Genomic DNA, 17,185 nt, shown 5'->3' on the forward strand with positions numbered 1-17,185 from the left:
AAGAGAAAGAAATTGATGCACAGCCTTTTCTTGCTTCCACAGTATTTTGCCAGCCCATGGATTTTAGTGGCTTGGGTCTAGGATGAGGAGAATGTAAAGTCCGAAAAACTCTGTGCAATCGCAAAATCTACCCTCTGGAATAAATTCACAAAAAATTGACAATTGTTTTCTGTATGCATAATTTATCTCGCAGACAGATTGTGAATTTCCTCAAAATGTTTTGCTCACTGCTACACGCATATAAAGTTCGGTTCAAACAGCAAACCAGGGAACTGTAATGTGTATTTGAATAAATTAATGAATCTTTTCTAAAGCACCCCGCTACCACCCTAAAAAAAAAAAAAGCTGCAATGGGCCCATTTAATTTTTTTTGTACTTGAAATGTTTTCATGGGTATGGAAACTTTGGCTGATAATGTATTGGACGTATTTTGTCGTAGATCACCAAACACAAAAACAATTTAAGTTACCTAACTTTATACAGTCCCATACTCACTCAGATGTTAACACTTTACAGCAAGACATATCTTATGAATTAAAAAAAAGTGCTCAGAAGTAGGCCTTTAAAATTAACAAACAGCTTATTTCCTTAATAAAATTCAGTGCATTCATGTACAGCCACGCATCTTCATAATCAACATTAATTTATCTTTATTATATTCATGAGCAAATACAGACACCAGTACCCCAACTGTAAGAGGTGAACAATTTTTAATTTTATAATATAAGTGGGTTCTTTCCAGCAAGGTTTTAAAAAAAGAATATAAATAGAATCTTTCCAGCAATTTTAATTTGGAATTTTCCTTTAAAAAACACACAGAAGCCTTCCATTTCCCCGGTTCTATTCACAGGTACTGAGCTTTATTTAAGACTAAGGGTTGGCTTTAGTGTTTAGCCTTTGCACATCCACCAAAAAGCGGCGAACGTCCTGTCTGACCTATATATGGTGCACAGACATCAATGCACTCTAACTAGAGCGGACGGAATATCAGCCACTGTTTAGAGGGCATCCGCAGGATATGCTGCTAGTAATCGACGCGGCAACCTCTTACAAGATGCCTACATTTATTTTTAATCAAATAAGGCAACTGTTAAAAATAATGACTTTAATACCATCACTAAAGTATGTTAACAGGAGATTTCTCGTGTTCCTTTGGTGTTTCCCCTTTTTTTTGCTCAGGATGAGGTAAGGGAACAAGAAATCAATTACTGTAAAATGTATTGTCTATTAATTTAGAATATTCTTCACATTACCAACTAGCTAGTAAGTATTTGATGGAGTGAAACCAAAGATTTGTTTTCGTCAAAGTGGAAACCGTAGCATTTCCATGCGGTTTGTGCACCCTCTGGTACTGTATAAAAGTTCCCTCTACTTCACTAAGCATAGGGTTTACAAAGTGATTTAGACACTGAGGCAAGTAGAGCATTCTCCATGTAAGATGCAGCCGAATGACTAAGAAATCAGTCAAGTAACTTGTATATTTTCTCTCATAAATGTTGCTTATTCATGTCTAATGGAGTGCAGATAAGTATACAGAAAAAAATGTAAAGTCCAGGAGCCTTGGTTTTTCTTTTCTTCTTCAACCGATTTCAACGGCCAGGGGCACCATGATTTCTTGACAGATTTACAGAAAGTACCCCTGAGGGCTAAGGTAGTAAAGAACACTTGCCCCAATAATACAGAGCCACCACTTATATATGCCCAAAACATGCACTTCTCTGGATTACAGAAAGCGATGTCAGAACCATCTCAGTTGTCAAATTTACCAGGTTATTAAACTACTTCTTTGGAGACAATTTATTTCAGAACAGATTTAAAAAAATCTTCGTACCTTGCATGCGGCCGCGTTTCTGCGCCTGTGCGGAAAAATCGCAAGTGGGCGGGTTCATGACGGCCCCCTGCCACCATCAGCACACGAGCACCGTAGTGCATGGCGGCTGGGGGCCATCGTCAGCATGCAAGGGGTTAAAGATGTAAGAAGAACATTGGAAATGTAGCCGTAGAGCTAACCCCATGTGGTAGTTATTTGACTTCACAAATAGATTTTGACAAAGTACTAGAAATTCAAGTGCTCTTCAACAGTGCTAACCGACAAGTTACTTACTTTTGGTTACACTGGCGCGCTGACATCTGTTTCTTCATGAATATATACATATCTACACACACATATACATATATACACAAATGTATATTCGTGTATAGGGAATATTGTTAAAAAGAAACCACCTTTAGTGGCTTCTCAATGATGAGTCGCGACTGGCCATATTACAAATAGGGCGCAGCTTCACCTGGGTGCACTGGGCACAGAACGGGATAGTGCACCTTATGGCAGTCAACGCACTTGTCCACATGCAGGTGAGAAATCATGTACGCACTGATAACAGCTCATTAGAGAAAGGCAGACTGATCTGTTTTTACTGAGATAGCAACCCAGCCTCACATTTAAAGTGGGGAAGGGATCCCTCCACCAGCAGGGTGCAATTAGGGACTGCGCCACCTCCAGCGGGATGCTTGGGGTTCCACTATTAAGAGGTACTCTGGGTGAGTTTATTGATTTTGTGTCACCTCTATGTAGCCGACTAGCCTCTCTGCTTTGGGCTCACGAACTGCAAAGGATTCACTTATTTACGAGGGACCATGCCCCCATACATATGAAGGCACACCCTCCATGGTTTGCATTGGCACTAAATGTGCACCAGCGCAATTCATGTTAATGAAGCACATGCATCTGCATTCTCTTTTGTAATGCCAACGTGGCCCAGGGGTACAAAAAGCAGGTGCCCATGCAGCCTCTAGGGCAATTTATATTATACAGCCCCAGATCACCAGCAGGGAAGCCAAATCCTCCATAACAAGAGGACACTGTTCTTTGGAAGCCTTCTAAGAATTCATGGTTATATTGGAAGGAGACTGAGAAGACATGCCTGTGGGAATCTTATTGGTGAATGCTGGCCTGGAGTGTAGGATGTAGAAAAGTGGAGCAGATTGGATCCTAGCGCTACAAAGGATTTGACATCTTCTTGTGTAACATCAAAAGAAACCAGTGAAAAATTATCTGAAATCGGTGGTCACATAGTGAGGCACTGTGGGCTTACAGTCGACTTCTCCAGTGGTCACGCAGATTCCGTCTATGGATGACACCTAAAATAAAAGTTTCCTACGTAACAAGCATAGTTTGCCAGACGTAACCATTAGATGGCTGAATATTGCAGAGTTGGTGAACTCAGAATGGGTTGATGCCTCAAAAACGCACACCACAGGGACAGAAATGTTCACTACCGAATATAAATGTCAGTACTGAAAACAGCTCATGACAAAAATGTACAAAGGATATTTTCAACTAGTACTGCCCTCTTGTTGTGTTCCTATTTGAGGAATGCATGTGAGGCTCAGACTTGGAAAGACAGAATTTGCATTTGTACAACTTCACTAAACACAGCACAGCCTTAGACATTTGAGCACAGCAGCTCACTGATGTCTAAAGTCCAGAACACACACCAGGGCAAAATGAATAATCACCATGGAAGACTGTGGTCTGCCCTAATTCCATTTTATGGTTTTGTCTATGCTGCAATGAGATCAAAACAAATAACTGTTCCCATTAATTTCCACAACACCAATCCATGATTCATATTACCCACTGAAGACATTTGTTTTCAGATGTGGCACTCTAGAATGCCCTCTGTTGTGTATTCGTCCAATGATTAATCAAGGACATTTCACTGAATCAGCAGCTATAAACATGACAAAGTTTTCTCTGACTTCAGAGTCATGTTGCATGTGGATCAGTAGGGGCAACTGGATTGCTTGCACACATCACAGGGTCCTGCTCCACTTCTGCCAATGGAACGCTGTGATCCCCTACAGTGCAAGATTTATTGAAAGAAATATGTGGCAGAAAAACGGCTTTTAAGAATCTCAGAGCGGAGCGTGTTTCTACACACCATTCAAAATATTGTTCAGCCTCACTAGCCTCACTAGAAGCATGGGCAAAAGTATTGGATATTTATTGGTGGAATCCAAGGAAATCGTGACTATATGGACCACCAGTAAGGAAATAACAGGTTTAGATACAGCGCAGAATCTCTAAATAGGCAATTCTTTATACATATAAATACAAAATCAATATTAATACTCCTGTACCACTAATGCTACTGTTTCATAGAAGCAGCATAACACAAGGATTGAAAGGGAGATCCTCCAGTAGATACTACAACTATACACATGTATCTCTCATTTCTGAATATTCTCCTAATAAACTGTCTTTATATCCATGTAAATGAATAAATTGCTGGGAGCTTACTGAAACCTTAACTAGTTTCATATAAGTATATATTTTCTAAAATAATAAAAGGTATTTATAAACAAAAGGTACAACGAGCATGGAGAAATGGAATGCAGTAGTGCACTTAATGCGTGCCTTTAGTAATCCCAACTGAAAGCAGTTTATATAATCCAGTTCTAGTTATTCACAGTATAAAGAAAGAAGAATTCACCATGCCCCCAGCATCTCCACATTATTGTTTGAAATAATCACTACATACATAAAGAGGTACCATAAAATACAAATTCAAAACTGTACACACAGTGATACATTCATTGGTCTCAACAGGAAATTAAGTACACTCAGAATGGAAGGAAGACAAGCTGTAGGGATATAAGCCGAAAGAGGGCTTCAGAACGCCAACTGTGGCAAAGGTCATTTCCTGTAAATCAGATAAGCAAACAAAAAACACTTTTTGAAGCTACCGTTGGTTCTGGATTGTACATTTTCTTATCACCCACAAATGATTATTTTTTATTATTATTGACGTTTTTTTGAAGTACGTAGTCTCCTAGTCGTTTGCAGTGCTCGTGCAATTGTGCAACAATTTACAATTAAAGAGCAGGTGAGAGAAAAAAAACATCCTTTGTCAGTCAACCTCGTCATTTCATTTGGAAACGCACATGACTGATCTCTAGCTGCCTTAAATCTTTTTTTAAGTCTTGATTTGATAGCTCATGTACTGGTGAGCTTCAATATAACAATCCAACCAGATAAACCAGAGAGCACATACTGAAATCAGTGTATTTAAGTTTGTGGACCCTGAAATCAGAGAATCGCACGTCCTGTAACACTGGTGCTGCCATTTTTTGTGAGCAAGATTTCTCAATATCCCTTTTCGAACGCTTCACATTTAAGTGATGTTTCGTCAATGTTGGTCTTGAGATAGAATCTTTGTAGTACACCTGGTCCTGAAAGCACGTCGGCAGACTTGTGTTCGCGTCTTCACAATGGGCTTAACGAGTACTGCTGAATCAGTTGCTCATGGCAAGGGTTACAGACACGCTCTGGATTGATGGAGGATGGAAGTGGCAGTTCATTGGCTGAGCAGGCATCACAGAAAACACCCCCACAGTTCTTGCACACAGTCTGAGGGGTAGGAAAATACAATATATAAGGTAAATGTGTTCTCTGATCAATTCACAGGTTAATACTCTTGCATAAGAATACCAATGAGGTTAAGGACATATCAGTATCTACTGTTCACAGGCAGTCTGTCTACACATTACTTGAAGGCAAAATTCTCCTCAGAGGCTGCAAACATAGTGATTGATACAAGTGTAGCTTGAGATTCAATACATAAGGCACGTTTGGGTCTGTTCTATAAAATGCTAAGTTTGGAACATAGTTTTAAGTCTGGCCTAAAGACACCGTTAGCTGCCTTTACAGCCTCCTGCTTTCCAAAACCAATATATCATTAGTGTCATATGGTCTCTACATCCCCCTACACTTTCTATCAGTTGGGGCCCTAAAAGGTAATTCCTAGGCTTACTCCTAGTCCCCTTATACACCATCAACCCTGATTACATCCTTCAGCTTCTCGTATTAAGTTTAGATCAATACTACAAGACGTCTTCTCCTAATCCAGCCTAAATAACATTGGATGGCCTTAGGATCGCTCATGTTGAACTCATTCAAAGTCGAAGTCCATTACTTTTCCTCCTCTTCCTCAGCCTACACACATAGTTGTATCTACTGTCCCTTGACATATGACATTCTCATTTTCTGCCAAAAACTCCAGGCTTCTCTTTAACCCTTCTATAAATATGGAGTCATTTACCCATGCCACCAGGGCACATTACCGGATTCTAATTATTAATAAAATTGGGCCAAGTCTCCCATTTCACACTTAGGCAATGCACATATTAATTCACTAACTTATTAAATTGCATTAATGTAACAGCCTGCTTGTGGGTCTCCATTATTATTTCCTCTCCCCACTGGACAAGGTTCTTAACTTGACCACCAACCCCCCATTCAACCTGCCTACACGCACACACTGCTTCATTTCAAAACTAAGCTGGTTGGCTCTCCGCTACAGCACAGACGTTTACAAATATTGAAAATAGTGCATATAAGTGGTGCATCATACTTCTGCAGACAACATATTGACCCCCTACACACCTGTGATGAATTTATAATCTTTCAATCAGAACTTACTGGCAACATAAAGCCATGGCGTGTAATGTCGCAATCTCAGTATACTCACCCAGTAGACTGCCCTGACTGGAATGCATTACCCCAGAGATACACGCATGCCCCAATCTCAATGAGTTAAAAAAAAACCTTGAAATACCTTCACATGGCACTGTACCAATACAACATTAATGAAGCACACAGTGCCAAACCATTAAATAGTTCTACTGCCTTATTTTTCTATTTATGATTGTGCTATTGTTATTTTCGCTCTGTTGCTGGCTCCATCGCAATGCACCTTCTTGCTTCAAAATACTCTCTGGTTTATGTTCATTATCATCAATATTTACCTACGAACTACACGTAAAGTTAACACATGCTTGTTCCATAATATATAACAACAAATGCCGTGGTAGCTGTTCTTGGTGTCTCAAGGGATGTTAGAGTTGTTAATTTGAGATGACACTAAGAGTTACATAGTGTCATCTAAAATGAACAACACTAACATTCCTTACTTGTTTGAGCCCATACAGGACACTTCAGGCAGTTAGCCTGAAGTGGCCCATATAGGGTCAAGCAGCTATCCCTTCGGACTACTAATCCGGCTCTGCTCATCAACTGGTGCTAACATGATTTGCACAATTTAGGTGAAAGATATTCATAAAATAGGTTGATGGCGATCGATGCTTACGCATATGATCTATGTGCTGACAAATGTCCTTATAGCTTCAGAACAAAACATTGGAAATGTTTGAGAAAACTTACTTCTATTACAACACATTGTTACTCAAAATAAACTACAACATAAGAAAAAACATTGGTTATAAAACTTTTATATGGCATGTGGAGAGAGATCCACATCCCCCCCCCAAACAACCTGTTTTTTTCAACAAAAACAATCCCAACACAGCTTTATATGGTAACCCATTACTATCTCTATTTTCTTCATTGAAAAACATGGATCCACAATATATGTACATCAGAAACATATTTGACTCTCAGATATAAATGCTAAATTAAATTGAGAAAAAATAAAGGAAGAATGAGATGAAACTGTTGAAACAGAATATTCACGAGCTATCCCCGTACATGCTTCAGCGAACAAAAAGATTAATTCAACACTGTACTCCTATAACAATTCATGTCTTTCTTTCTTAAGTCAAAAATCATAGAAATATTCAAATAGCAGTCTCCTCGTCAATCCCTTTAGCGCCACATAGTAAATCTTGAAACCGGGTCTTCTGCTAGGCTAAAAAGTTTTGAAGGAACCAGAAATCCAACCTCAAGCTAAATGTTGAAGAATTTATATTAGCTATGTGTAAGATTATGCATCACAAAAAGTGACTTGGCTATGTTAACTCCGATCTACACTGTCATAATTCGATTCAGGGCCCTTTCAATAAATTAAACATCCAAAACATGTATTAAATGTAGAGAGCTTGTAGTCATCATAGTCTTTCTTAAGAAACAAAAAGGTCCTGTTTGACACTCTGCCATGTCTGATCTCTTTCTCCTCGTGGTTCTACTGGGTTTGTAGTTGGAACGTATAGAGATATTTTACTGTTAACATTTGCAACTGGTGATTTATTATGTACTTGGTATGTTCCTAAAGAACAAGCTACTTACCTTCAGTAACAATTTTTGTAGTGGACACTAGACTGGCAGAAATTAATGCAGAAAACTTAGTTGGAATCTTATTTTTAAACAGGCACAACTACTGCTCAAAACTGGTAGGACGGTGGGTTGGTGAAAAATGTGCAAGTATCAATCAAAATCAGGCGTTTGTTGAACGCGACTACTCACCCGTATGTAAGAAGCCTATTAGCCTCATCATTTAGGAATCAGAATAAAGTCTCAAGACGTGTAAACTTCTGAGCATGAGGCAGAGGCTCATCAATGAAACAGAACTGAACCTTCTTCTTGGCTTTCAAAAAACATTGATTTGGTTCAGAATTTAAGATGGCTCAGAGACTGGATCAGAAATCAGTGCCAGTGGATCAGAAGGCATCACCAAGGGGGAAAGCCCTAGGCGATATGTCCAATGGGGGAAGCCCCAGGCGATATGTCCAAGGGGGAAAGCCCCAGGTGATATGTCCAAGGGGGAACACCCCAGGTGATCTGTCCAAGGGGGAAAGCCCCAGATAATATGTCAAAGGGGAAAACCTCAGATGATATGTCCAAGGGGAAAGTGCTGGGTGATAAACCTGGTGGAAAGCTCCAGATGACGTGCCAGAGGGGAAAAGCACCAGATGATAAAACTAGGAGGAAAGCGCCAAGTGATATACTTGGGGGCAGGTGATGTGCCTGATGAGGAAGAGCACCAGTTGATGTGTCCAATACCGATGGGAAGAGCCCGGGTGATGTGCCTGATGGGAAAGCGGACGACAGAGGCGCTGTAGCTTTTAGAGCAGTGCTTGGCATCTCACTTGCTACACTGCCCCAAGCACATAGTGTGTGATCTGGACCCCGAGTTGAGGAGAGGTGACTGGTATTGTGCATCCTGGCAGCAAGCGTGATATGCAGGATGTGGCATAATATTCCAGACAGTTTGGAGTGGTGTCTTCGCCATAACCACCAGATACCACATCAGAGGGCAGGTGATAGACCGTGACGTCATATGTTTGCAATGCCCCTGGACCTGCTGAAAGGTTTATAGCAGCAGTAGCCTCTAGATAATACATCAGCTATGCAGTTCCTGTTCATATTTCACTTTATCTTGCATTTTTAATATGATGTTTTTTCTATACTTGTTTCCTGAAGCCCGCTTGCGCCTGACATCACCTGCACCGATCTTGTGTGCAACTGAGCACAAGCTATTTCCTGGATACTCAGATCACGTGTGGACCCAGCAGAATCCGCTGTGCAAAGGCTTGTGTTGAGGCATGGGACATGTATTCATTGTGGGGAAAGACAAGAGGTAGGCACGAGACCTGTGTTTAGGTAACGGAATCACTCCCCTTGTTCGAGGCAGCACCTTCCACTGTCATCTGCGGTGCAACAGAGAAGGGAAAATGTGCTGTAGTCCCCTACATTTTCTGACATATTATCATGGGCAGCAGTCAACAGCTAGAGATTAACAGGAAAACCAAACATTTAGAAAAAAAAGTTTACCTTTGCTTGCATTGCCCAAGTGTATTTACATTTTCCAGATGTTGTTTCTGAAGTATTTTCATTTCATTAAACATAAGTGGACAGCACATACTGTGAACTGAGTTGCCTCCAGGTGTCTGGGTAAATTCAGGGTGATGCTGGGTGTTTATAATGGCTATGATTGAAAACTCCGGAAACAATGTGAGTATCTCACAGTGCAGGTTGCTGGGCCATACAGGTGTTAAGAATACTTGCTCATCCATTGCTGGGCCTCTCCACATGGAGCAAAAAGTGATGGTAAACCCTTAGGTAATCCATATCAGCAATGTAGTGTCTGTTTGCATTTCACTTCATCTTGGATTCCCTAAGATTATATGCTATTTCCAGGATATCCTTCTGTAGTTTTTTCCCCCATGCAACATATGATTATTTTGTATACTGCATATTCTTGAACTGATTTGCTTCAGGAGTCAAGGTAAGCTCAGGTTGTAGGTGGGCGTGCAAGATGGCACAGCTGATAGCTCTGGAGTTGAGGCAGAAGCCAGCAAGAGTTCATCACAGGGCCTGTCAGTGGATTATTGCCTGTCAGTAGATTATACAGCTGGTGATGCTCATCCAACCCATCACACAGAACAATGCTCAAGTCTGTCTCAACTGTAGTTACTATTTTATAGGAAAGCGTGTTAGGGAGGCATACCCAGTTGTTGAAATATTAACAGCACTAAAAGAAAAGAAAATAGTGTTTAAAGAGGAGGAGGGAGAAAGAGTAGGTGGATGTGTGTTAAAGGGGGCAACACAAGGAAATACATACAGAAAGACAAGGCGAAAAGACAGTGATGACCAAGGAAGGAGTCAAGTCAAGTCAAGTCATAACATTTATATAGCGCACTACATACCCAGAGGGTTTCAAGGCGCTTAGGAAGGGGAGGAGGATTATTTGTCAAATATCCACGTTTTAAGCTGCTTTCTGAACACTAGGTGATTCTGGGTGAGGCGAAGGTAAGCGGGGAGAGAGTTCCATGTTTTGGCAGCCAGGTATGAGAAGTATCTGCCTCCCATGGTGGTCTTGTTGATGCGAGGTACAGTGGCGAAGGCTTGGCTGGAAGAGCGAAGTTGGCGGGAGGGGGTATAAAAAGACAGTCGAGAGTTGAGGCACTCTGGTCCGATGTCGTAGAGTGATTTGTGTGCGTGGGTAAGCAGTCGGAAAGTAATCCTCTTATTGACGGGTAGCCAGTGGAGGTCTTTAAGGTGACCAGAGATGTGTTCGTTGCGTGGGATGTCTAATATGAGCCTGGCTGAGGCGTTTTGGATTCGTTGTAGTTTCTTCTGGAGTTTTGCGGTAGTACCTGCGTAGAGGGTGTTTCCGTAGTCCAGTCGGCTCGTGACCAGAGCGTGGGTGACTGTTTTCCTTGTTTCGGAGGGGATCCAGCGAAATGTTTTTCTGAGCATGCGAAGAATGTTAAAGCAGGAAGAGGATACGGCGCTGACTTGTCTGTTCATTGAGAGTGAAGAATCCAAGATGACGCCTAGGTTCCGTGCGTGGTCTGTCGGGATGGGTGCTTTTCCGAGGGCTTCCGGCCACCAAGAGTCGTCCCATGCAGAGGGGGATTTACCTAAGATGAGGACTTCTGTTTTGTCTGAGTTCAGTTTCAGACGGCTTTGTTTCATCCATTCTGCGACTTCTTTCATTCCCTCGTGTAGGTTAGTTTTGGCGGTGCTGGGGTCCTTGGTGAGAGATAGGATCAGTTGAGTGTCATCCACGTAAGAGATGATGTTGAGGTTGTGTTGGCGGGCGATAGCCGCGAGGGGGCTCATGTATACGTTGAAGAGGGTGGGACTGAGTGAGGATCCTTGTGGTACGCCGCAGATGATTTCAGAGGCCTCGGATTTGAATGGTGGGAGGCGGACTCTCTGGGTTCTTCCGGTGAGGAACGAGGTGATCCATTCCAGTGCCTTTCCTTGGATTCCGATGTTTCTGAGGCGTTGTAAGAGGGTGCTGTGGCAGACTGTGTCGAAGGCTGCAGAGAGGTCGAGGAGGATGAGGGCGACTGTGTCTCCATTGTCCAGTAGAGTTCGAATGTCGTCTGTTGCTGCGATGAGGGCGGTCTCAGTGCTGTGTTTGGCTCGGAAGCCAGATTGTGAGGGGTCGAGTGATTTGTTGGCTTCGAGGAAGGTAGCGAGCTGGTTGTGGACAGCTTTCTCGATGACTTTGGCCGGGAATGGAAGAAGCGAGATGGGGCGGTAGTTTTTGAGTTCGGTGGGGTCTGCTGTTGGTTTTTTTCAGAAGGGCGGTGAGTTCAGCGTGTTTCCAGTCTTCTGGGAAGGTAGCGGAGTTGAAGGAGCAGTTGATGACGTCTCGGAGGTGCGGAGCTATGACGGAGTCTGCTTTGTTGAAGATGTGATGAGGACATGGGTCTGTGGGGGATCCAGAGTGGATGGAATTCATCAGGCGGATGGTGTCCTCAGTGGAGATTGGGTTCCAGGCGTTGAGGGTGTTACCGGGGGGAAGATGGTCAGCTGATGGTAGGGTGGGTTGGCTTCCGGGTTGGTTGTCAAAGCTGTTGTGGATGTCAGCAATCTTGCTGTGGAAAAAAGAGGCTAGGGAATCGCAGAGGGTTTGAGAGGGGGTGATGTCGTTGGAGTTGGCCGAGGGGTTGGAAAATTCCTTGACGATGTTGAAAAGTTCCTTGCTGTTGTGGGCGTTGTTGTCAAGTCGATCTTTGAATGCTGTTTTCTTGGCTTTTCGGATCAGTTGGTGGTGAGTACGGATGGCGCTTTTGAAGGCGTCCTTGTTGCTGGTGGATGGGTCTTTTTTCCAGGTCTTTCCAAGGGAGCGGCACAGTTTCTTGGACTTCTTGAGGTCGTCGTTGAACCATGAGGCCTTATTGATGCCAAGTTTGTGTTGACGTTTTTTCAGTGGTGCTAAGTTGTCGGCGGTGTTGGATAACCAAAGGGTGAGGTTGGAGGCGGCTTCGTTGGCGTTAGAAGAGAGGGCTGGGGAGGTTTGAAGGAGCAATGTGGAGATCTGTTCTGTGGTGATTTTGTTCCAGTTTCTTTGTAGAGTTGGTTGGAGGTGGATGGTGGGTTTCGGCTTGTTGTAGGTGAAGTGAACGCAGCTGTGGTCAGTCCAGAGGAGATTCGTAGTGTGGCTGAAGGAGACATGGTTGCTGGAGGTGAAGATGGGGTCGAGAGTGTGACCTGCGATGTGGGTGGGGGAAGTGATCAGTTGTTTAAGTCCGAGGTTGGCGAGGTTGTCCAAGAGGGTGGCGGTGTTGCGGTCGTTGAACTTTTCAAGGTGGAAGTTGAGGTCTCCCAGAAGGATGTAGTCTTTGGAGGGGAGCGCGTGTGGGGTGATGAAGTCCGTGATGTCTTCACTGAATTTTGCGCGTGGTCCTGGTGGTCTGTAGAGGAGGGTGCCTCTGAGTGTGGTCTTGGGGTCGATGTGGATCTGGAAGTGAAGGTGTTCGGAGTTGGCGAGGTTGGCATCAGAGCTGGTTGAGATGCGGATTGTTTTCTTATGGACGATGGCGATTCCACCTCCTGTATGGTCAGTGCGGTCCTTGCGTGTGATCTTATAGTCATCAGGGATAGCGATGGCGATGTCAGGGGCGGAGGAAGCGTTCATCCATGTTTCCGTTAGTAAGGCGACATCAGGAGAGATGGTGTCTAGTAGGTTCCAAAGGTCAATGGCGTGCCTGTGGACCGAGCGGGTGTTGAGAAGGATGCATTCTAGGTGGTTGGGGTCGGGGATCTGTGTTGTGGTCGTAGCGGAGATGTTGTCGGTGCCGCTAAATTTGCAGGAGAAGCAGGAGAACGGTCCATGGGTGTGTCCAGGAGCGGCTTGGACGCAGTTGGGGGCGCGACCGGGGTTAAGGGCTAGGAGGGTGGCGGCATCGTAGGTAATGCAGGGGGGCTGGGGAGCGCGAGGGGCAGGGGGTCTGGTGCTGGGCGCGGTCCAGGCGCGGACGGGCGTAGACGGGCTTACCTTTGGCGCACCTTCGGCGCGGGTTGGGCGCGGTCGCTGCGCGTAAACGCTGCGCGCGGGAACTACTGTCATATATGGATAGTGGAGGGGGAGGGGCGAGGGCGTCTCAGCTGGGAGGCGGGGCGGGCTATAGATGACCACAATAACAACACCAACAAAATGGAGGCGGAGGGGGGGGGCACAGCGGAAACGCGCTAACAGAAAAAGCGGCGCTTTTAAATTGTAGAGTGCAAAATTATCAGAGCGGCAGCTAGGCAGCTAGGCACACAGCAGGCAGCACTTATTAGGCACTAATATAAACAAATGCAAGCAGCAACGATACCGAGTCACACAGCAGGAGGACACTGGGGAGCGACCACTCAGCCCAAGGGAGAGGAGCAAGTCACGGCGTTTTCCGGTGGTGGAGCGCTGTAATGGTCAGTGGGAGGGCGTCTCAGCTGGGAGGCGGGGCGGGCTATAGATGACCACAATAACAACACCAACAAAATGGAGGCGGAGGGGGGGGGGGGCACAGCGGAAACGCGCTGGATTTCTCAGCGCTGCCGGTCGCTTTGAGAAACTGTTTGCGTTAAGTAGAAAATCTACTCGAGCGGCTGAAAGAAGCAGTGCCCTGAAACATTTTAAATTCTACTCACAACAAAATTATTGCTATTACTCATTTAGCGCATACGGTTAACAAGCATTGCAAAAGTCAACAGGGCAGGCTTGTATTTGGTGTCAGCTCACTTGTGAGATACGTATGGATGAAATTCTAGAAAACACACAGAGGCACTCAAATACTTGTCACTGCTTTGGTTTACTTGTAAGAATGTGTCTCTTAAAGCATCAAACATTTGACAGTAAAAAGTCACTCCTATGCACACTCGCGACACAAGCTATTTGAAACTTGCCATCTATGCATCTCTCAACCAATAACACTGGCTGTTTTCATGTGTCCTTCCTACTTCTCCTCCAGTGCCTGCTTGGCAGTGTGTGAAGGCCTATGTTACCTCCCCTTATTGTGGCTCTTCATTGCACCTTCAAGCCCCTTCCTTCGGAGGACCCACTCTCCCGCCTTTCTAGTTCTGTTGCTTCCTTTTACCCCTCCCGCTTCTTCCTGTGTCACTTCTTTATTCCAGACCACCCCTCTCGCTCATTAAGTTTGAAAAGGTCCAGCAGTTCCACATAATATTCTCCTTTGCATTACACTTTTAATTTACTATTATGTATTCAATTAATATGCATGTTTACATGAAAATGGCACAGCTTGCAACATATTCTACACTGTTCTGCCAAATTGCTTGAGTTTTTTAAATCCGTCTTGCGGGCAGGATTGATATCTTGCCCCTCATCTACTTTATTCTCCGTACAGCAATGCTGCGTTGGAAAATAAAACATCTGAGAAAGAGGCTGCAAACTGAAGGTATCTTCTGTGGTGTGAGAAAAGGCTGCAATTGCCTTGTTCTGCTTTAAAAAGCTTCGAATGCAACGAAATAAACAGCAACTCTATTAAGAATAACACATTACCAACCCTGAGAATCATCCGGCAAACCTTTTAATATTAATGGGCAATTACTTTAAAGATAGCACCTGATTATGAAAGAGATGGGCGAAATATTTCTTTTACGCCCCCGCCTTCATCCACCCAATGACAGCGCATAAACTTCTATTGTAAATATTTTGTTATGCATGCCCCCCCACAGAGAGCCTCTAGTTTATTTCAGTTTCTAAATGTGATAACTCACTGCTTTTATGTAGCAACAGTTGATACCAAAACTCGTTAACACTGTTGCTACATTATAAAGGCCTTTGAGGCCAGGTTGGCAGGGCTCTCAGAGCCTGTCTGTGCACTGCTGCGTGCCTGCTTTGAATAAAGCAGAAAGCACAGCTGCAGAAGGGGGGAGAAAGGCAGGGGGGGGGGTTTGCTGGTCAAGCATGGCACGTAAGACCTTTATTTCTTTCCACCTTTGAGACAGGGTTTCATAACAGAGGCGTGGTTACCCCATTACTCCTCTGCCACTGCGTAGCAGCTGAAAGCAGGGGCAGTTGATTGGGGATGGGGGGAGGGCATACATAACATAATATTAGAGAAGTAAAAAGTGAATGACAGGGATGTTTTTCACCTTAGGTTCTTCACTCTTGTAGTCTATCTGATGTCGCTCAGAACCTCTCAGCGAAAAACATTCCCATAATTCACTGCTACCCATTTATAATTCTATATATAATACATAGGTACCTGAAATTCCTGTATACAAGCCAGTCTCTAGTAACCCAATTCCAGGCAACTTGTAAAATCTCTAGTTCTCTATAATCATGACCACTGGAATTATTCAATTCGGAGGCCGTACTGTTTTTGGCATAATTATATAGATTTGATGCATTTGCCGCAATCAATCGTCTGCTGCGTAATCTGCAGATTTTAACAAAATACAAAATGTATTTTTAGCTCAAATGGATCAAAAGTTAGTAAAAATGCAGCGACACATGTTACCGCACAGTGGACAGCCCTATGCAAAAGTTAACTGGTCATCTTTCAGTTGCTTATAATTGTATTTGGATGCTAAACTGGTACTAATGAGGTGAAACCTTTATCCAGTGTTGACATGTGAATTTATTTTTAAAATTATGATAGAATACTATCACAGAATGTACTGCCTTTTGTTGCATAATTTGCCTTATCTTGCTGCATAATCTTTCCAAGCCTGCCACATAATTTGGTCCTCCCCTGATAATTCCATTGGCCCTTGCTATAATAAAGTAATGATGTAGCCTTCAATTGTAATAACTTACTACAGTTGAGTTCTGATGTCACAATACCTATTGCCAAAGACAGTAGCCAACGTGAAAGGAACAACACAGAGCGTAATTAATGCTGCAGTTTCAAAAAAGAAAACTTAACATATCTGTTTTTCTAGATGCACAGTGATCAGCAGAAAGGAGATATTTATTGCAACATGTGTATTTCTTCGACATTTTAATTATTTCAAAGATAATATATCTTCAAGTTTTTATGCACTCAAGGTGCAGCATTTAAAAAATGTATATTAAACTGACTAATATATTCTGTTGTGTTTAATTTTGAATTAGGGTTTTTTTCTATTATTGTTCATGTTTGCAAACATCTTACCTCATTCATATGCAAGAGCAACACACCATTTTCTAATCAAAACATCAGTTTGATATAGAAATTAAAATAAAGCTAAACTTAAGACAGAGGAGCCTTCAATAAAGTCCTGCTGCCATTTCTTGCACTGCATCTTGTCTGCCTTTAATGTACTAATGCATGAGTTTGCACATTAAAATCCGCCTTATTGGCTTTGCTTGACTAATGCTTTTTTTTTTATAACACTTCGCTTCCCAGACGTAGACACCATCATTCAAGTCAATACATGTTTTTTCAGTAACTATGGATTACGTTGCAATCTTGTCCTAAAAAAGCATGTAAAGATCTAGGAATCGTTTGTCTAAAATATAACCATAGCAAATAGAATTACCTTATGCTGCTTCAAGCTGGCGTCATCTTTGCAAAGCGAGCACAACTGAGCTACAACAGTTTCTGCTGGCAGGTCCTAGATCATTGATGGTTGTAGGAAGTAAAAAGGAAAACACTAAGATTCAAAGAAAATTCCTCATAAACAAAAGTTATATACACAATTTCTTGAACAAGTTAC

At 43.0% G+C, this 17,185-nt stretch overlaps 1 protein-coding gene across 8 annotated transcripts in view; it reads right to left on the reverse strand.

Moving 5' to 3' along the window:
• Positions 1-626: 626 nt before the first annotated feature.
• The window catches only part of RUFY3 (RUN and FYVE domain containing 3), a 420,608-nt gene continuing 404,049 nt past the window's right edge, over positions 627-17,185 (reverse strand). For 7 of the 8 annotated variants that reach the window (XM_086961767.1, XM_086961772.1, XM_086961769.1 and 4 more), the window contains 2 exons: positions 17,009-17,083; positions 627-5,413 (listed from right to left, as the gene is read on the reverse strand). In XM_086961767.1, the coding sequence (XP_086817893.1) occupies positions 5,270-5,413; positions 17,009-17,083 (219 nt within the window). In that variant the 3' untranslated portion in view covers positions 627-5,269. The remainder of the gene's footprint in view (positions 5,414-17,008; positions 17,084-17,185) is intronic. The other variant, XR_015309343.1, reaches the window with a different exon arrangement.

The sequence above is a fragment of the Lissotriton vulgaris genome, chromosome 3_1 (genome assembly GCF_964263255.1).
Source record: "Lissotriton vulgaris chromosome 3_1, aLisVul1.2, whole genome shotgun sequence".
Classification (NCBI taxonomy): Eukaryota; Metazoa; Chordata; class Amphibia; order Caudata; family Salamandridae; genus Lissotriton; species Lissotriton vulgaris.